Source organism: Mus musculus, chromosome 15 (genome assembly GCF_000001635.26).
Source record: "Mus musculus strain C57BL/6J chromosome 15, GRCm38.p6 C57BL/6J".
NCBI lineage: Eukaryota > Metazoa > Chordata > Mammalia > Rodentia > Muridae > Mus > Mus musculus.
In genome coordinates, this window is record NC_000081.6 from 95,959,908 (window position 1) to 95,982,077 (window position 22,170).

The 22,170-nt window shown below is 45.9% G+C and overlaps 1 protein-coding gene across 7 annotated transcripts in view; it reads left to right on the forward strand.

Annotated features, from left to right (window-relative positions):
* Window positions 1-15,565, forward strand: part of Ano6 (anoctamin 6) — a 184,630-nt gene extending 169,065 nt beyond the window's left edge. For all 7 annotated transcript variants that reach the window (NM_001253813.1, NM_175344.4, XM_030248256.1 and 4 more), the window contains 4 exons: window positions 2,169-2,374; window positions 5,914-6,116; window positions 7,716-7,821; window positions 12,588-15,565. In NM_001253813.1, coding sequence (NP_001240742.1) covers window positions 2,169-2,374; window positions 5,914-6,116; window positions 7,716-7,821; window positions 12,588-12,794 — 722 coding nt within the window. In that variant the 3' untranslated portion in view covers window positions 12,795-15,565. The remainder of the gene's footprint in view (window positions 1-2,168; window positions 2,375-5,913; window positions 6,117-7,715; window positions 7,822-12,587) is intronic.
* Window positions 15,566-22,170: the final 6,605 nt, after the last annotated feature.

Here is a 22,170-nt window from a genome sequence, read left to right on the forward strand (position 1 = left end):
AGAGAAGACTTTTGAGGATGCCAGCATTGTTCGGGGGAGACTGAAACATGGCAGACAGGTGCATAAGACAGGAGGGAAAGTCAAAGCTAAAACCCTGTAGATGCTACACCAGTTGGAAGCGGATGGAGCCCTGCGGGTAATAGTGTTTTAGAGGCTCGTATTTAATATATAACTTGCCTTTTTACGTTAAGTAAAAACAAATCAAAAACCATCCCCATGGAGAGGGAGATGCCTGGTCCTGTCAAAAACTATCTGTCTAAATGAGCAAGGTCAAGAGCACTCCTGGGCTTTGGCATGGGCAGCCAAATTTGGGGGTGGGGAACTGCAGGAGTAGTTTCCTTGCAGCAGTGAGGGTTTATGGGATGCAGAGTTCAGAAGATAGGGCAACTGGCAGAGAAGTGCAGTGCCACCATGAAGAATGTGTTAGAGAGCAATGAGGGTTTTCACAACAAGTGTTTTCTACCTTGCTAACATCTCCTCTTATTCATTTCAAAGGGTGCTTAGAAAGTTGTTCTCCCTATTTTAAATCTTAATCCTTTTGGGGAGTAAAAGCGATGAAGGCCCTAGCTTTTGCAGTGATTTAGCCAGCTGTAGGAGAACCCCCTGGTTAGCATACAGTAAGACCTTCTTCAAAAACCTCCTGTTTAGCCAAGACCGTGTCTGCATTGTACTAGAACCCAGTGCCGTGGTGAACTGGCCATTCTCTTTTGATTCTTTAGCAGAGTGATCTACGTTGATTGTCAGTGTTATTTTAACTGTTTGTTTGTTGATGTCTCTTTAAGTGTCTGAAATAGCCATAAGGAATTACTAGGTAGATTTGTATATCCCCAAATTGTGTCTACCTGATTAAGAATATATACACCCTGTCATTCATTTATTCATTCATTTCTCTATAATAATCATTAGTCTTAGCACTTAGGATTAATTTGTATAGTTTTAGTTATAAATGGTATCATTTCTCTTTTGGACTTTTAACCGTCATTTCTGGCCTCTCCTGAGCAGTCAAGATCTGGCTATGCTACATTCTTACTCTAACACAAGGACTCCAATCTGTCCTTCCAGTAGGTTGGACACTGGTTGGTCAGCTCTGACCCATTCTGCAGTCTCTTACTTGCCTGGCCCAAGACTGGCATGGATAGCTAGCAGTTTGAGAGATGCAGAGGCAGGCGTGGCTCCTGCTGCTAACACAGCTTGAGTCCTTGCCTGTCTGACTTTCCTGATGCTGACCATGTCCGCCTGGCCTGTGTGGCTTATCTCCTCTCAGTTCTGAAGTACTCCTCTGGTAGGCTGGTCTCTCAGACCAGAAGCAGCAGGCGCAGCACAGCCTTGCCCTTCTCCAGTAGAATGGAGCACAGGCCTAGAAGAGTTGTCAGGTGACATCTCCTCCAGTCTTGGGCTCACTCACACCTGTGTAGGTAGGTGTCTTCCACAGCTCTGCTAGTAAGGTAGGAAGCACCTCAGAGAGGTTTCTCGGCTAGTTCTTTGGTCTTAATACCATTCTTCACCCTCTCCATGGCAGAGTGTATCCATTCTCTATACCAAGTTCACACACACTTCAGATAAAGAGTAAAGGCTGAGTTACTGCTAGAATCTCTACCTTGTGGCCACACAGACCGACAAGGGTGAGGATGGCTGAATGTGTGCCTGCAACACACAGGTGATAAAGTCTCTGTCAGCCTGGCTGCACCCCCTTGTTTTCTTGTTTCTAGCAGGCTTCCAACATCCTCTGAATATCGGCTTCCCAGGCACGCATTTCTGTCTTCTCTCTGCTTACTAGATTCGTCCACTGTGTTCGTTTTTAAACCCCAAGCCCTGGGTCTGCTTCTCATAGTCTCTTAACAGGAAGAGTGAGCAGAGTTCTCAGGTTGCCTCCGGCGTATGACCGGCACGCAACCGTGCTTGGCTTAAAAAGTTTCCAACGTGTCATTTCTTTTGAGTGAATACACATGTGGGAGATGAGCTGTCTTTAGTCACCTTTCTTTAGATTTCATATTTATGTTTCCTATTCGTCCTGCCGTGAGCACTGTTTTGTGATTGGCCGTGGCTGCTGTCTCCTCACTGGGGTGGGTCATTTGTTGGCCTTTTAAATCTCTTTATAAAGTAGAGGGAATTTACATTGTCCTCCCATCTGTCCTCCCCACCATGATGTGTGTCCATTCCGTTGACAGTTATTCAGTTTGGGTTCGTCACTTTATTTGTGGCCTCTTTCCCACTGGCTCCCCTGCTGGCTCTGGTGAACAATATTTTGGAAATAAGAGTGGACGCGTGGAAGCTCACAACCCAGTTTAGGCGCATGGTGCCCGAAAAAGCCCAGGATATCGGCGCGTGGCAGCCCATCATGCAAGGAATAGCCATCCTGGCCGTGGTGACCAACGTGAGTAGCCTGGGAGTCTCGGGTAGACCACCCAGTATTATCTTTATAGGTATGGGTGTTTTGCCTGCGTGCATGTGGACCACATGTGTGCTTGGTGAGGCCAGGAAAGAGAGTGGAAACCACCCCCTATCCCGGAACTGAAGTTTCAGGTGGTTGTAACCCTGCCATGTGGGTGCTGGGAATAGAACCTAGGTCTGTTGTAAGAGCAGCAAGTGTTCTTCTCCACTGAGCTATTTCTCTAGCTCTGGTAATGGCATCTAATTGTTATGCAACTGTCTTCTGCTACATTTTAGTTGCTTATTGTTATTACTGACTCACCCCACCAGGACAGCCGGCAGAGGGGTCACTGTTTCTCTTCTGCTGATGTCTTTATCTAAAGAAACATAAGAGCAATAGGAACTGAAACTTTTATTCATCTGTGACATAAAAACATCAGCAAAGAGTGTTCTTAAACACAGGCAGATACAGGTTCATTCTGAGTCAGAGCATCCTGAAAGCATTTCACCATCTATCCTCACTGTATATTCCAATGTATATATATGTATATATATACGTCACATCTTAAAACATTAACTATGATGAAGGAAAAATTGCCCATCCTAACTATATGCTAGTCACCCTCTTGTCTCCAGGGAAACAAGCTCTTATGAGAGGTGGGGCAGTCCCAGCTGTGAGAGAACAACCTGTGGAGGTTGTTTGCTTGGGCAGAGGCCAAGTGGCAGCTGTTCTTATGCAGAACAGCTCAACACCAGCCCATCAGAGGGTCTCTTGCCTACAAAGGTCCTCAAAAAACAGGGTTATTTCTGCCCTACTAATCTTGTCAGGCCCAGCTTCCCAAACAAAATGATTTTTCAATTTCCATTCCTTAAGCCACAATTTGCTGAGTCCCCCAGGAGCGCCTGCCAAAGCAGAAGAGAAAGTGGTCTCAGGCAGTGTGCTAGGGAAGTGCGCCGTGAAGTCAGGCAGATCTGAGTTCCACTTCCCGGCACCACAGCTTGAGCCCTGTGATCTTGGCCCCCCCACACACTGCCAAGCCCCGTTTTATATGTGTTAGATGAATGCCTCTGCACTCAGCATGGCTTGGGAAGCCACTGAGTTGCAGCGGCGGACACACGGAGCCCGGGTCCTCCTTCACACAGTAGCCGCTGTTTGACTTCATTACCTGACATCATTAACTGTGGTTCCCTGAGGACTCTGACAGTCACCTCAAAAATCAGTCACCCCCTTGACTGGCTACAGTGAAATAAGTTCGCTGTCGCCCCACCCCCACCACTTTCCTGAATTGCAGGCAACCTATAGCTTTGAGAAACTGATAGATTAAATCAGTTTCCTCTCACCCAAAGAGCCCCTACCTTCAATGCCCACTGTATTTGAAAATGAAGACTGATGTTTAGAGCCATGGCAGCAAGGCCTTTCAAGTTCCACAGTCACGAGAGCAGCAATCTGTCAGATCCAATATGCCACACAGTACATTAGGCAGGGCAGGAATACGGGCCCGGGCGCTTTAGGAAAACTTTAGGCGCGAAGGTTTGAGACTAAAAGGGGTTTTGTTTGACCTTCAGAAAGGGAAAATTGGTCTGGTTCACGCACCTGATTCCTCAAGCATTTTGGGGTGATTCTGTCAGGCCTCTTCTCCCACACCATCCCTTTATCCACACCATGGCTGTGCTCCATGAACACAGATGGAGGACTGGCTGGGTTTCCAAAGTACTGACTCTGTGTGTGTGTGTGTGTGTGTGTGTGTGTGTTTCTGCACGCCTCTGTGTGTGCACACATCTATGTGTGCATTCACAAAGACACACGCCCACTGTCTAATTGTGGTTGCTGGCTACGTTTTTATTATAATATACTCTAGCAGAGGCCCTACTAGATTGTGTCACTGGTTAAACTATTGACAGCCCTTCAGCCCATATTGTTAGCATCTGTCACCCCACTTATATATCACCCCCCCCACGAAGTACTGTACATAATGTCCACAGCCTAATGTGCACAAAAGAAAGAAGAGAGGCCACCCTGGTAGGTGACACCAAGCAGGAGTGTGCCGTGAAGTCACTTGAGCTAAAAGCTGGCGGTTCCATAAATAAGCACAGCTGACATTGTTGTGCTGTGCCAGAGCATCTGCTATTGAAGAGCAATTTTAATTTATTTTGATATAAATGGAACTTGTGTGCAGAACAGCATGGGGAATGAGGCAAGCTACACTATGCGTATTCCTGCGGCATATCTCAGAGTAGCTCAATTCAGGGGGAAAGTTACCTTGTCAGAAAAACAAAGATTTCTCCTCATGGTTGGAGTCTTTCTTCCTCCCTGAAGTATATCTCGGGTGATTCTGTTAAAAGATAGCATTGAGTTAAATGATACCAGGAAAATTTAATCTATTGAAATCTGGCATGAGACCAAATCTTATTGTCTTACCTCCCGGCTGACACACACACACACACACACACACACACACACACACACACACACAGATTCTTCACATCACAGACATTGAGAGAGCTGGCTCAGGTAGGGAAAAAGCCCCGAACTGTTTTCTTGCTTTACCCAAATCTTGTTTGTTAGTTTGTAGTCTCACTGCAACTAAACCGTCTATGTCCAGAGGACTACTATTAAAAATCACTTTGAGCCAAAACACATGCCTGTTCTTGGGCTTCAGTTAATGATTGGCCTAACGTGGATACAATTTCCCCTTTGTCCCTGCAAGCCGTTTCATATACCAGAGTCAAAGCCTCCAATTAAAGCTCTTTGGGGAAGGTGCATGTAGTTCTAAATAGGCTTTTGTCCCAGTACACTTCTGCCTGGCATAGACACGGGCTCATAACTGGCCCATCTATTCCTCTATGCAGGAACATACTAAGCTGTTTTCAGTGATAATTTATGGTTTCAGTACTTTATCCAGCTAATCTTCTAGAAGCTTGGATGCTCAGATACTAGGTGTTAGAAAGCTAGCTTTGTTTCCTGACTGAGTGAACTGAACGGACCCAAGGCAGTTTATCAGGCCATGGATTGTCTAAGTAAGTCTAAGATAGCGAGACAGAGGGAGAAGTTTGGTGACCATTATATAACCAGGGGATCAGGAGAGTGTGTAAGTGATCTTTATTTTTTTAAGTCAGTTTCATATAAAGTCTTTATTCAACAAATGAGTTCTATGGTGCAAGATTATCTTCATAATACTGACCTTAGTGTTATATTACAAAGCGTTCTAACTGTAAACCGTCCTGGTTCTATGAAGAAGCGCTCTGAGGTTTAAGTGGATGTTGTAACTTTGATCAGCACTGATGTACACACAGGATACACAAGCCAGTCCCGCTCTCTGCTCTTCCTGGTGCCCCAGGATAGTCATACATTGTTTCATGTATTTCAGAGGCAACCAATGGTCCTTTCAACCTTCCCTTAGGTTAGAAGACCTCCCAACGTGTCTTCTACTTGAAATATGTATAATTCCACCGAGAGATACAACTTGGTGGAAACCACAGTTCTGCCATACAGTGAGCCATAGCTGCCACCCTAACATCCCTCTCTTCCTTTCCCCAATGTAGGCCATGATCATTGCTTTCACATCAGACATGATCCCCCGCCTGGTGTATTATTGGTCTTTCTCTATCCCTCCCTACGGGGACCACACTTATTACACCATGGACGGCTACATCAACAACACTCTCTCTGTCTTCAACATCACGGACTTCAAGAACACAGACAAAGAAAACCCATACATTGGGCTTGGTAACTATACCTTGTGCAGGCAAGTTTTGATTCACCTGTTTTAAAAATGTACCTCATCTTATAAAAAAAAGCTTTCAGTGTGTGTGATAAGATTCTAACTGGTAGCGTTTAAGTCTGTGATAAAGAAATGGTTTTCACGGTGCTTTCATTTTAGTAACACTCAAAAAGATTAAAATTAATGAAGAGCAATGGTAGGGCCTATAAACCAGATTGGAAAGGTGTTCAAATGGGCACATCATAACGATGGAGGAGAAAGCCTGGCACATCTCAGAAATGGAGAGAGCTAGCTGAGAGATTTACAAATTCAGGTCATTCTGTTCCAAGACTGCCTTGTGAAGCTGAGGAATACAGCTCAGTTGGTTGTTCTTACCAAGCCAAAGCATAAAACCAGAAGTGGTGGTGCATGGCTGTAACCCCAGCACTAAGGGGTAGATGGCTACAGGTAAATTGTTTCCAGCGGAGGCTAACCTGAGATACATAGTAAGCTCAAGACCAGCCTGGGATACATAGTAAAAGTCTATTTCAGCAACATAATAATAGAAGAAAGATCCGGGTAGGCTGTAGCTCAGCAGGAGAAAACACAGCCCCAGGTTCCATCCCCAACGGTGTAATGAAGAGAAATGAGACAATGTTATTATTCATGGATGACCTAAAGCTAATGATGACACACTGGCACCTCAGTTAGCAATGACATAAAGGTGCATGCGGTAAGGGGTGTCGAGTACTCTGCTCTGGTGGATGGGAAGGTCAACTGTGGATAGAGCGCACTAGCTCACTTACCAGTTGGTAGTTTGTTGACCACGTAGGTCATGCAGATTTATTTTCTCTATTACAGTTTCTTTTTTTTTTTTTTTTTTTTTTTTTTTTTTTAAAGATTTATTTATTTATTATATGTAAGTACATTGTAGCTGTCTTCAGACACTCCAGAAGAGGGAATCAGATCTCGTTACAGATGGTTGTGAGCCACCATGTGGTTGCTGGGATTTGAACTCTGGACCTTCGGAAGAGCAGTCGGGTGCTCTTACCCACTGAGCCATCTCACCAGCCCTCTATTACAGTTTCTTAATCCCAAATTCACTTAATTCAACTGCTCAGAGCCATTCTGATTTAGATTTCCAATACCACAACCAAGAAGTCAGATAAGGCCAAGACAACTGACTGTGCAGAATGCTGATCTCAGCAATTATGTTCCTGTATGTTTAATACCTCATGGTCAGGGAATTAAAAACAGGCTGGGTGAAAACCCTAAGTTAACCAGTAGACAGTACTGGGTGGTATGACCCAGTCAGCTCCCCAAGATAGCTAGCTAAATTGTTTTATGTCTTCTCAGAAAGCAGGGATAAAGCCATGGGGGAAACATAAAAACATTGTCACTTTGTAAAGACATGTCCTGTTTTACCCAGCTGGGGTCTGTCATTTTCTGCTTCCATGCTCAATAAGATAGTTCTGGATGATTTTCTTCCAGTATTTGATACCACATTGAACTTGAGGTGAAATGAATGTGATGCCTGCTTTAAAAATTACTGCGTCGAAGATGACTCTGGTTTTAAGTCAGGCCCTTGTTTACAATATCCATCAAAAAGATTTGTCTTCCTAACGTGCCTGGTTGTGTTTCCAGGTACCGTGACTTCCGAAACCCACCTGGGCACCCACAAGAGTATAAACACAACATCTACTATTGGCACGTGATTGCCGCCAAGCTGGCCTTCATCATTGTCATGGAGGTAAGAGAAGTGGGCTCTGAGGCAGGCTATGGTCGTGCACATTCGTAAGCCATCTGTGTCCCTTTAAGTATTGCCAACTTTCTTCAGTGTATATTAGGGCGTGAACTGATCAGATTTGGCCTGAGGATAGATGGTTCCTAACACTGAATGAAATAGCTGTCTGCTTTAAATGTTAAAAAGCATGACCATGTCAAGGGAGACTCGGCCCCGCTTAATACAGTATTCACTGAGTGCCTTTGTACTTTGGGGCACACTGAGAGGCATGTTGGATTGTGAAAGGCCTCTGCCCATGGAGCTATGATGCATCTGTGTTCCATGCAGCTGCTGCATGGGGCACGCCAACTCCTTACAGTGCCTCTCTCTCTAAAGTTAGCTGAGAAAATGACACGGCTGTAGAGTGTCAGCCGATCTAGCCAATGTCTCAGAGGGTGTTACTAGGAACAAACGAGGGAACCTAGTTGTTGTGCAAAGACAGACATCAGCCCTCACTTGTTTAAGCTACCCTAGGTACATCTTCTGTCCTGTGTAAAATTCTGAGGCTTTGCAATCTGATTCAAAAAAAAAAAAATTAAAAAATAGAAGACTAAGAACATGGGGGATGGAGGAGAGGAACACTTTCCATCGTAGACAAAAGGTGTCAGCCACGGGACAGAAAGTACAGCACACGTCATAAAGGACAATGCAGCTCACCGGAGACGGGAGGCAGAGGGAAGAGGCCAACAGCTGACAAAGAAAACTAGGATTACAATGAGGGAGGGCTCTCCACAGAAACTGTGGGAGACAGAAGCAACAGTTCTAGAACTTCAGCCTGCTAACCGAGAGAGGGAATAACTGAGGTTTTGTTTTTTGTTTTTTTTTTTCCCCCACAACCAAACACTGGTGAGCCATAGGCCCTTACAGAGAGCAATAATAAACTGGGAAGGGTTCCTCCTCTGTGTTCTCTCAAACTCCTGGGAGGCTGGAATAGCCTAGATCAGTGGTCCTCAACTGAGCACTAAGTACCAGTCAGTAGCAAAATGACACTTAGGAAGCAGCAGCAAAATGTATGGTGAGGCAGGGGCTAAGACTGCCAGAAATAGTGTTTTTCAATGGTCATGACCCACAGGTTGAGAACCACTGTCCCAGATCCTAAACTCACAAACAATCATAGGCACAGAGAAGAAAACTGCCTGACACAGAGGCGCATCTGTATCTCAGCACGAAGGAGGCAGAGGTGCTTGGCCCCTGTGAGTTCCAGGCCAACCAGAACTACACTGGGAGGAGAAGGCCTAAAAACAAAACAAAAAAAAACAAAAAACAAAAACAAAAAAAAAAACCTCTTAACAAGAAAAGGAAAACTAAGACTATTCTTGCTGCCTCATAAATACAGAGGTCCTCGTAGACTGCATAAACTGAACCTACAGGGTATTTTTAAAAGATGGCATCACACCCTATTGGCTTTGCCCTGTGAATGTTACCAGCCTCTATACAGATGAGTTTGGAGGAGATGAATCTTACTTACTTACTTAAGATGAGTCTTCTGTTGCACTCTCTTGCTTCGCAACTGTTGCTACATCTGCTGTACTCACCAGCCTCTGTTGCTCTTCCCCAACTGAGGTCAGGGTCCCTAAAGGCATGGCAGTGTTTGCTTCCCACTCCCCTCCCACTCCTCCCTCCTCTCCAGTCATTTCCTACTTCCTAAGTCATCTATCCTGCTCTGCGTATGGTGACCATAATGTCTGTCCTGTGGCGAATTCCTTGAGCAGCTATCTCTGCCCACATGTTACCCAGCAGTGAACACCAACAGGGCCAGCCTCTCATTCTTCCTGGAAGCCTGCCCCCTGGCTTCAGGAAAACAATTATTTAGTGTTTTAAAGCAGGAAAAAAGTCTAGGAAAGTTAGAACACTAAAAGGGTCCATTCAGCAAAAAGAAGTAACAATTATAAAAAAAAAAGTAACAATACATCGCCTATAGTATCAAAAGTCTATCAGTGTGCTTCAAAGGAGAAGCGGGTGTCAGTGACAGAGGAATTCATCAGCTCGCCTTCAGCTGTAAACAGGTCATCTCTACCCAAAACAAACAAGGAACTGCGCTCTAGACAAGGTGGCCCCCACTGATGCCCACAGGACATTGTGCCTGCCTGGGGTAAAGCACACATTCCTCTCCACAGTGGAGCACCCTGCCAGGGCCCGTCACATGGGAAGCTGTAAAACAAATCTCAGCACACACTTAAAAATTAAAAATTAAAATCCTATCTAGTGGCTTTTCTGCGTATGGTGCAATTAGATGAGACATTTCAGAAAGCACACATGTGCACAGAAATTAAACAGCATCTTCCAGAGCAACTGGCAAAGCAGTAGAGATATTAAGAGAGGATATATAATTTTTTAAAACTTTTTAAACAAATGATAGTGGAAATAAACATGCCAGAACATTTGGAATACAATGAAGACAGTATTGAAGTACATTTTTTAATCTGTGGTCACATCGGTTTAGCAGGAAAAACCCAAATAGCCCCAAGGATGAGAAAAAAACGAGTGTCTCTTCTCAGTGTGAGCCCAGTGCCACCATAGCTTTCTGTTTGTTAGCTCTCTTACGTCCGTGTGTGTTCTCATACCCACTCTAGGCTGGCCCGGTCTCTCTCTGTTCCACAGTCTCCTCCTCTGTGCTATGACATCTTCATCTAGCCAATCTCACAGGACCTTTCCCACCCCTCTTCCTTTTCTCTCACCCCCCCACATTCAAGCCTATTGGCTTTTTCCCTCAATAGTAGACCACTGACCCCTTCTCAGTCTTGCCTAGCTTTGTATTGCAATGCTGGCAGGTTCACCCTGGCTGATAGTCTCCATCCATGGTCCCCTCTTTCTTTGGACCTCTACTGAGGTAGTACCCCAAACCAGGAGAATGCTATGGCAAGGAAGCTTCTCCCTTCGTGGCAGCCATTGTGTTCCCTACGAGCACACAACATCATAGCCTAACCTCCTGCTTAACCCCTTCCCCCTCAATCGCATCACCAGCTGGGAGTCAGCCTTCAACACAGGACTTTGGATAAACCAAGGTCCACCAGGCCAAAGCCACTGTCATTTCTTGCCCGGCTGGGCCCTGGTCTCTACCTGGAAACAACGGAGTTCTGACCTTGGAATAAAAGCCAGAGTCCCTGTCGTGGTGTGTCCAGCCTTGTCTGTGGCTCTCACTGTGGATTCTCCTTACAGCCTCAGCACTCGAGATCATGTTCTGGAAGCTTCCCCTGCTCTGACTCTGCCCTCCTGATACCTCCATGACTCATTCCCTCGCCCCTTTAACTCTTGGCTGGGTTGTGTGTGTGCAGACTACACTGGGTAAAGTGTCTGTACTGCGTTCAGCATCCTGTTGCACTCCATGAGGGTTGCACCATTCTAGGTTCTCCCAAAGCTCTAAGCAGTGCTTGATACTAGGTACAACCTATTCTTCTTCTTCCTCTCTTCTCCTCCCCCACTCCTCCCCCTCCCTCCTCCTCCTCCTCCTTCTTCTCTCCCTCACTCCCCACTTCTCTTTAAGTATCTTATGGCTATTCGTCTATCTCTCTTTTATACATGAAACATACGTAGCCAAAGGGGCTTTGGAACAGTGACTAACAAATGCTTAAGGGAGACCAAAGTCAGGGTCCATTTGAAATTCAGAAATCGGTAAAAGAGGAAAAGTGAGATCTCACCAAGTGCTGAGATGGAGCACAGCCAAAACTGCCCCAGCTGCTGGAGCAACCTAAGCAGGTGCCACCGCTCCAGAAAGAACTCGGTCATCCTGTAGAACTGGGCATTCGATTGGCCAAGCGTCTCAGCAGTGCCCCCTATAGGTTCCTGCTCTTTATAAACCTACGGAGACTGTTCGCTACATATTCACAACAGCACTGTTAATATGAAAACTGGGAACCAACCCTATGCCTAACAGTAGCAGAACATACGTGTTGCAGTGTACTCACTGGGAGTATTACACACAGTAAAAGTAACCAATATGAACCAGCTATGGAATTGGCACTAAGAACTTTAGAAACTAGTTTTGAATTTTAAAAAGGTATTTCCCCAAAGGCTATCTAGAGGGGTAGGAGAGATGGCCTGGCAGTCAAGAGTACTTGCTGTTCTTGCAGAGGATCTGCAACAGTGCCCAGCCCCCACATGGCAGCTCACAGCCATCTGTAGCTCCAGTTCCAGGGGCTCCGATATCCCGTTCTAGCATCCATGGGTGGTGTACACACATGGGACACACACATACATACAGGGAAAACACATAGAAAGTAAGTAAGGCTGTTTTTGAAATACTGTCAAGTACTATTATAAAGCTCAAATCAAGAGTAAATACGTATTGGTGAACACGTATATATTTTGGTTTCTTCTTTCCTTTATAGTAACATCGCATATAGGAGAGTACCTTTGAGAAAGGAACAGAGAATTAGGAAATACAACAGCACTGTCAGGGGTCTGGGTTTTTAGCTTAATGGACGATTTGGGGGCGTTCGTTTTATTATTTTTTGTTTCACTACATCATCCAAACTGACATCAGACTCGGTCTCCCGTGTGCTGGAGTGGTAGTCTGTAGTATGTGGATGAGAACACACACAGTCAGGTGGACTCCTCGCTCATGCTAAAGGAACATGGTACCGCTGAACACGGACAGATCACTCCCTTATATCCCGTTGCTTTGAGACTGAAGGGCCACGGTGTCTACCCTGTCCGGACACACCATCATAATGACATGAGTAAAGCTCGGGGACTCGGCCCCCCTCTGACACGGTCTTCTCTCTTCCTTGCAGCACATCATCTACTCTGTGAAGTTCTTCATTTCCTACGCAATTCCAGATGTGTCCAAAATCACGAAAAGCAAGATCAAGAGGGAGAAATACCTCACGCAGAAGTTGCTTCACGAGAGTCACCTCAAAGACCTGACCAAAAACATGGGGATCATCGCCGAGAGGATAGGAGGAACGGTTGACAACAGCGTGCGGCCAAAACTCGAATGAGCGGGAGCTTTAGGCCTGGAGAAGCACTTTAAAGAGAATTAGCTGTCAGACGTGTGTGAAGCACTAGAGAGGATGGCATTGGAACTCCTAGGCAGGCGGAGTCTTGCCCATGCCCATTTCTGCCTGTGTCATCTTCCAGTTTCAGCAAGCAGTGTGGAAACTGGAGAACAGAAAACTGATCAGGCAGAGCCTAAAACCACCTACCTGGAGGTCCTGAACATGCTCCCTCTTTTGATAAATTGGAATTTTAGTAACAGGAAAAAAAGCCCTGAGGTGTGCCCAAGTTCTCCCCGGGACTTCGCTTTTCTGACCTCACGTGTGCAGAGCTCCTTTTCTGTGCTTAATTTTGCATTTTGCCAAATCTATCCCAGACCTATTTTGTCCGGACAGCACCATCACCAAAGACCAGGCAGACCTCAGCCTTAATCGCCTCTGTGTTATCAACAATAGCCAGCTCAGGATTGAGTTTGGATGCTGTGTTAGGTCCCAGGTAGGCTCAAGAGTTCACAGTATTTCAGTGTCTTACTGTACACTCCAAGGAAGGAGACTCCGCTGCGTATGAAACAGCTTCTGTATCATTTCAGCCTGTATTTCCACCTCCAAGAAATACTCGTCTTAGATTGGCATGAAGATGGAGGGTATTGAATGAAGAAGCCTGTCCCTGTTACTCCACGGTGACATTTGCTCTCTAGCAATACTCCCAGCATGCTCTGGGTCTGACCAATGTTGACTGGCTTTCAGATCTTAAGGGTATATAAGATGAAAAGGTAGCAGCCCTTGTTGATCTGAACGGTTAATTTATCTCTTCTTGGTAGATGATAATCAAATGATTGTAACTGTCTCGTCCTCAGCATCATGGGCCGGGAAGCCCATCCACTTCATGAGAACGGACTTAGCAGATGCAGAAGGGTGGCACTACCAATCACCAAGCGCCTTCTGCCTTGCTCGCTGAAAAAGGCTGGTGGCCTGACGACACTGGGCGTAGTCAGAGCAACAGCCAGCTACCCAATCACTAGCCATATCCTGTGATCCCTCTGTGGCAGATGTCACTCACTGGGAACCCTACTGACTTCTCTGCTTGCCACGGTGACCAGCTTCCTTGCCCAGCTCCATTCGTTGCCTGCTAACTCGTTTGTAATCACAGCTGGGCTGGAGACAAGTCTACCAAGATTGTTGCCCTTTGAGGAAGGAAACCCTGGGTTGAATTTGAGCCCCAAGCCTCCTCTCAAGCCATCAGGGGGTTATGGGAAAGGCTGGTTTATCTGCTGGTGGCTTGCTGCGAAGCCTCAGCTTCCTAGTGCCTTGCCCTCCCTGTTGCTTGGCTGAGCAGTCTCTCTGCAGCCTGTGCTCCGCTTCTCCTCCAGTCCATCTGGAGGAGACATGGCGATACCTCGCACCCTTGACTGATCACAGAGGTCAGTGCTGGGTGAAGAAGGGAGGACCTGCCTCACACTGTTTGGGGATCGGGCCGCTGCTGACTGGATGGGTGTGGAATGCCTCGGTGCCTAGGAACCAAGCCAAGGAAAGTGAGCGGTTTTAGAGACTGCCTTCTCAACACCCGTGGTATTAAATGCCCACCACGAATGATTTACTAGAGAATTGAGAATCAACATGATTAATCAAAGCAGTGTTCTGGGCTTTTGAGTAGCCCAGGGGGTCAGTGTGGGAGTATTTCCCCTCCTCCCTTGTCCTGGGAGTCCAGAGCCCGCCATACAGTGTCTATCTGTGCTGAGATAAAAATGACTACCTTCCTCCCTGAGGGATGCTCTCATTGCACAGCTGAAACCAAGTGCCACTCCTTGCCCCTACCCCCAGATTGCCCTGGAGTGCCCTGCTCCCTCTGTTACCTCTTTTCCAGAGCCTGTGCTCACTTCCTAAGGACAGGAAAGTACTCCCACTCCATACCATAGAAAGAGGAAATTTTCCCTTCCTTTCTTTGTAGACACAAAGAAAAATGTCAAATAAAAAGTGCATTTCTTCATCTATATTCCCCAGCCAAGAACTCCCTTCACAAAGTAGAAAGTACCACTATGGACAGAAGAAGGAGGAAAAAAAAAAAAAAAAAAAAAAAAAAAACTTCCTTTTCTGAAAGGAGCACTCATGGCATCTGATGCTACCAGAATGCTGAATGACAGCAAGGTTGCTGTGAGCTGTAGGTTCCCAATGGCGTCAGTGTCATTCCTATGAGGCCTGTGCCAAGTTGGTGATGGATAGGAACAGGGGACACCTTCGGTGGCAGTGAGGTAGACCCCAGGCCCAGGAAAACCAAGGGCATGACTGTGGCCACCCACCTGTCTAGCATGAGCCACTAGAGAAGTTCCATCCTTTTGTAATGCCTTTGCATTTTAATGGATTAATGTGGTAGACCCAGTACTCAGGGGATTTTTCCTTAAATGCTCCTCGGATGTTTTAGGTATTCCGTTAGAAGTAGAAGACCACAATTTTTCTTGAAATTGAAAGAGGCCGTCTGGTAATGAGTTTGTCAAGGTTTCCCCTTTGCAGGGCACGTGGGTCTTGAGTTTCATAGGACATCCGTTTGTGATGGGGCAGAGCGGGGTGAGTTGGTCTCACAGGTCTTGTGTGCTCCTTGTGTTCGTTCCTACAATGGTTGAGAAGTGGAGACAGTGCAGAGCTCAGCTGAAAAGGGACTCGTGATGCTTCCCATACACTGTGTCCCCGGTGTAATGTTTGTAACTGATGTCTGTTAATTTCTATGCATTTTAATATTTTTTAATTAATGAGCATTTTAATAAAATCAGTTTTACAAACAATGCTGTGGCCTAACGAGGTTTAATAAGTGTCTTATTAATGTTTTTAAAGGAACAGGTTTCCGAGGTTGGCCAATTACTGGTTAAGTATCGCTTAGATGATGGGTGTGCACGTCTGTCTAGAGTATATCTATAATGACTTTTCATGGCCCGTGGTTACATGGCCTTTCAGCCATGGTAGATGCTGTAAATGCAGGTGAGCTGAAGACCTGCTCACCTGCTCACCAGCCCAGGTACCCTAGAGTCACCGGTGAGATGACACCCCTTTGTCAATAACCCTCTTTGGGTCTCACTGTGTAGCTCAGGCTAGCCGCCCCTCGAGCTCTGAGAGGACACGTGAGCCACACACCTGGCCCTTGGATGCACTTTAGAACAGTCCTAATAAGGGACCCTCTCTTCTACACACTGTAAGCAAACGGTTAGCTACAAGTTTACTTCTAAGGCAAAGCACCGGCTTCCCATCCGGGAGCACCTCGGTACTGACCAAAAGATGCAAATTCTCCAACGTGGTTCCAGAGACTGGTGCATGTGAAAATGTAAATGTTTTTAAAATAATCTTCAGAAGACAAGGTGGCTCTTTTTTTTTTCTTCACAGAAAAGCCAAAGTAACAGGTGTTTAGGGGACACGGGAGGTGACTGGACTCTTAAGGATTGAGTAGTATGGACATGGTATCACCTTGGTTTCAGACCAGGCAAGGGAAAGGAGGCCTGTGAATTATCATCTCTGTAAGTCAGATTAACACACACACACACACACACACACACACACACACACACACACACACGTCACTAAGCCTCAACAACAAACTGGATCAACAGGGAGAAAATATGTGACCCCCCAAACCAAGCTGTTGAAATAACCTGTTCAAACAAGGAAGGAGGAGAGAGGGAGGGGGGAGGGAGGCAGAGGGGAGAGGAGAATGAAGGCATTCAGAGCCTTTGGAAACAAACCTGCATTTTCAGCATACCATAGCCCCGACCTATTTTGAAAAGAGACAATATCCAAATTTGGACAGATTTAGGAGTCAGACCTCTGCGTACCCCCATGTCTGGGACTCCACAGATATTCTACCACACAGGCTCAGTTGATGGTTGCTCTGTGAGCCAGACTTGACTTGGAGTGACTGTCACAGGCCAACTCTTACGGTGTGAATATCAAATGTCCCCTACAGGGCTATTTATTGAATGCTTGGTCACCAGCTAGTGGCACTATTTGGGGAGAGTGTGGAAAATGTAGGAGATAGGATGTCACTGGAAATATTAGGTTACTAGGGGCATGCCCTGATGCCTGGTCCCCAGACCCTTGACTCCACTCAGCCATCTCTGCCACATGCCCCTGCCATCATGATGTATGTCAAGGCTTGCCACAGTCCCACACAAATGGTCATGTGCTGCACCATTTGAAATGTATTCTGCCTTGATAATGTTAGCTGTGTTGTGTTTTATGAAAGAGAGAGAGAAAGAGAAAGAGAGGAAGAGAGAGAGAAAGAAGAAAAGGAAAGGGAAAAGCCTATATATGTTTGGGAGAGGCACAGTATGGTGAGGTGAAAGGGGTTCCTCTGTTGGCCCTTGCCGAGGCATCCCTTCCCCCTGAGGTACTGGTATAGAATAGAGTTTATTTGGGGCATGGGGAGGAGAGTTGAGGGAATAGAGGCAGAGAATGGCAGAGAGAGAGACAGACAGACAGACAGACAGATAGAGTGTGTGTGTCTAGAGGAGAGGCCAGCCAAGAACACATGGAGAGAGAGGAGAAAGGGAATGGAGGAGGGGAGAAGGGACTGAGAGGGTAAGAGAGTGAGGTGGGGGCACATAACCCCTTTTACAGTGAGTCAGGCATGCCTGGCTGTTGCCAGGTAACTGTGAGGCGGAGCCTAGAAGTAATGGTAACAAACTATACTGACACAGTCATGAGAGAGCAACGTACACACTGGGGAATGTGTGTGGGACGCAGAAAGGAGCTGATGGTGCTAGCCATAAGATCCAGGAGCCTGGTGAGGTGAGCTTGTGGCCAGTCACATGTGGTTTTCTTTAGGTGCCAGTCCTCCCCCAGAACCACGTCTGTCACAAAAAAAAAAAAAAAAAAAAAAACCAATAAGATCACAGAGCTTTTCCTCTAGCCAACAGCCTGGCAGTGTCCCCATCTCTAAGGCTTAGTTTGCTTAACAAGTCCAGCTAGAAAATGTCTGATGCCACCATCATCCCACTCTGCAGCTACTTGGAGCATCTCAGCTAAGAGCAGTTTTGCCTGGCTCCAGCTGTGACCCACTTCTGCTTGACCTGGTGGGCATTAGAATTAAAAATACCTTGCCCATCACCCCGCCCAGAGGCATGTGCAGCTGTGGGGGAAGCCCTGTGTCTAAGCACACATGCCCACAACAGCAGTAGAATGCACAACCTGTCCTGCGTCTGCACGTCTGCATGTCACCTGTGTTGATAACTGGCACCTTACCTGGTCATGCGGAGCTGGCAAACCCCCATGAATGTGACAGGGCAGGTAGAGTGATCCTTGACACTGCTTCTCACAAAGTGCCGGGTTCCACATCAGTGTCAGAGGACAAACACATTAGGTCCCTTGAGACTTGGGGCATCAATACCATGAGTCATTCAAGTACCATTATCTGAGGAAGCCACATTGCCTGACACAGACAACCACACAGAAGAGCCATAAGGGACATACCATAGTGGTACCAACACCATGCCTCCCACTTAGAGTATCTACACTCATAAAAATCAACGTTTGCCCTCTCTGTGGTTTCCCCGTGATAGTTAATCTTACTTGTTAACTTGATTAGACAGAGATACGCCTAGAAGATTAGTACAGCCCACCTCTGGGTGTACCTCTGGTTTGACTTGACCAAATGTTTAAGCCATTCAAGGATTCAGGACTTGAACAGAATTCGAAGTGATAGGACTGTAGAGGGTGAGGTATACTTGGAGAAGTGGGTCATTGAGGTGTCATATTAGGTTTCCTTTGTTGTGATGAAACCTTGACCAAAAAGCTACCGGGAGGGGCAAAGAGTCTGGCTTACAGTTTTCACATTCATCATCATCACCATCACCACCATCATCACCATCACCACCACCATCATCATGAGGACCTAGCACAGAACCTGAAGCAAAGAACATAGAAGAATGCTGCCTACTGGCGCATCCACCTTACTCTCTTATACAACCTAGTATAGCCTAGGGTGGCACTGTTCACAGAGAACTTGGACTCCATAGGAATCATTGATTACGAGAATGTTCCACACAGACTTGCCTGCAGGCCAATATGACAGAAATGACTCTTCAGTTGAGGGTCCCTCTTCCCAGGTGACTAGCACAGGGAGATGTCTGCAGAGTCCATCTCAGCCCTTGCTCCTTCCTATTCTGCCTGTTTCTTACCTGTCATGGAGAAGCCCCTCAGCCCCACCGCACCCTTCCACCATGATGCTTGGTCTCACACAAGCATGGGAACAGTGGACTCTGCAGACTGAACTGAAAGCACTGGAACTCAAACAACTCCACTCTCCCCTCAGGGATTACATCAGTGCAGCAGGAGGCCTGTGATTGGACAGGGAAAGGGGAAGCGGAGTTGCAGAGACAGAGAGCATCTCAGGGGGAGAGAAAAAGGCCAAGATGGAGGCGGACGTGAACCAGCATGGCTTTAACCAGCCACACGTAGTTATGATATCATAAAGGTTAGAATATTGGGATAATTTGTCTAATCTAGGAGGGCCAGTATTACTTGGCTTGATATTATTGTGTGGGCATCTTGTGTACTGAGAATTATTGATACATAAATCTGATCGGTTAATTATAAGGTTCAAGAGTTTTGCTTTACTTTGTTTCTGGAATGTGGGACCGCAGATGGTGGAGAGGAAACTAGAAGCTACAGGGACAAGCGAGCCAGACGCTGCAGGGGGCTAGCTGGAGTCGCCTGCAGCAGGAGCACGGGGAGGCCATGTGGTCTACCAGTTATGGTAGCACGGGAAGCCTGGCGGTCCACTTTTTTAATATTTCCTGCAACAGTGGTCTCACTCAGATGTTTTGTCAGAGGCACAAAACCCTAGCACGCCGTTCAACTCCGATATGATAACAACCTGTGCCCCAACACACTGGTCACATCCAAGGGAGCAGCTATGCCATGAGATGCTGTAAGCACAACACTGTATGACAAACTGATGCCCTATGACATCGCTTTCAGAGAAATCCAGTTATTTAGGAGGCCTCACCAATAAGGGCAGAAGAGATAATGATTTTACCAGATATATAGACCTTACATTAAGACACACAAAAAAATGGGGAAAAAAACATGCTAATATAATACCTGCTAAATCATGACCCTCCAGAGACACTCAAATGTCTGATAAAGGACCCAAAAGAATGATTTTTTTTAAGTCCAATGAGATCAGTAAAATACAAACAGTTAAATTGAAAGATGAAGCTGGTCATGAGTAAGAACATAGGCAAGAAATGGAGTTTGGTTTTTTTTTTGTTGTTTTTTGGTTTTTGTTTTGTTATTTTTTGGTTTTTGTTTGTGTGTATTTTTTGTTTTGTTTTTGGGTTTTTGTTTTGTTTTTGTTTTTGTTTTTCTGAAACAGGGTTTCTCTGTATATCCCTGGCTGTCCTGGAACTCACTCTGTAGACCAGGCTGGCCTCAAACTCAGAAATCCGCCTGCCTCTGCCTCCCGAGTGCTGGGATTAAAGGCGTGTGCTACCATGCCTGGCAGATTTTTTAAATAAGGATGCCGTTAAAAAAAAGAAATCCAAACCTGAGAATTCTGTGTTTCATATAATAATTAGTTAAAAGAATGAACAGCAGACTAGATCAAACAGAAGAAGCTCAAGTCTTGAAAATAGGCTTTGCAAAATAGCACCCAAGAAAGGGGTGTTGGGAACAAGAAAGAAGAGAGCACACAAGAGCTGCTGAACACCATGAAAAGGCCGGTCTTGTATAAGCAAATGTAAAGAAATAAAGGGGCATGGAAAACCCATTTGACGAACTGAAACAGGAAACATCCCTAGTCTTGGGAATGACACAGGTACAAGAGGCCTATAGAAGCTCAAATAGATACCACCAGAAAAGACCCTCACCGTGACAGTCAAACAGTCAGAAGTGCAGGACAGAGCACTTTAACTGCTGGGAGATAAAAATGCTAAGCCACTTAAAAGCAGCCCCATTAAGGTAACAGCAGATTTTTCTTAAGTATAAGTCCTATGCCAGTGATGCATTTCAGGTCCTGAAAGAAAATAAATGCCAACCAACATGGCTGTACTCAGCCAAACTACCATTTAGGATCAAAAGAGAAACGGGCAACATCCGAGTTAAACCACACTGCAGAAGCTAGTCTGGTGCCACACACCTGTGACCCCGGCACATAAAAGGCAGAGCCAGAGGATCTGCGAGTCTGAGGCCAGGCTGGGATACATAGTGAGAGCCTGTCAAGGCAAACAAATGAGCAAAAACCCTCGCTATAGATCAAGTAGGTTTAACAGACATTTACAGAACAATCCAGTGGCTCTAAAGGGCATATTCTTTCCACCAGCACCTAAACCTGGATGTGTCAGGGCAGGGGTTGTGTTGGGGGTGGGGTGACACCCAGAGGGGGGCTTCTCCTTCTCAAAAGAGAAGGGACAGGTGGGATGAGGAGAGGACTTGATTGAGGGGTACTGGGAGGACAGGAAGGGCTGACATTGGGTTGTAAAGTGAATAAGTAAAATTTTAAGAAAAGAAAACATGAAGCTACAAATGTCTTTATAATGTAAAGAAATGAAAGCATAGCATCAGATACTGTATCTTTCCTGATCACTGTGAGACGAAATTAAAAATCATAGAGAAATTTTGGAAATTATGTAAACATAGGTATGTAACAACACCCTTCTCGGGTGAACTGCATGTGTATTGAAAAATTACATGAGACAATGGAATGGGACCAAATGCCACAGCCTGTGGGCTGTGAACAGGGGAGGGGATTGCCTTAAGGGAAAAGAGACAGGACAACAGATTAAAGGGAGTTCAGAGGAGGAATACCGTGGGTGGAAGGGTTTGGACAGGGAGGGAGGCAAGGGACTGAGGAGATGAGACTGTAGGGATGAGAGAGTAGAAAGAAACCATGTGGAAAGGCAGATGGACCATCAGGGAGGTGACATACTGTTCTCCGAACTGACTAAAGACTCACTGCACCCAGACTCAGAGGAAACAGGTAATTTAACCCTGGCTAAGCACCCATACATGGGAAACTAGTCGGTCCATTGAGGAAATAGACTTCTGATAGTTAGCTAAACTTGCAAAATTGCTCGATAGTTAAATAAATCCTAGCAACTTGAGCTCAGTCCATGAATGAGACGTGATGAAAGAAGAGAACTGACACATTCAAGCTGCCCTCTGACTGGCATACATTGACCATGCTGCATGCGCCTCTCCATGCCCCTGATAAAGAAGTGATAAATCTGTAAGCTAATTAAAATAATTGATTCACATGGAGTTTGAAGTATGGACAAAAGAAATAGCATTTTTTTAAAGGGCACTCACTAGTAGAGTGGATCAAACTGCAGGAACTATTTGTTGCCTCCCATGAATGTACCTCACCACAAAATACAGACACTGCCTTAGGGTGAAAGGATGG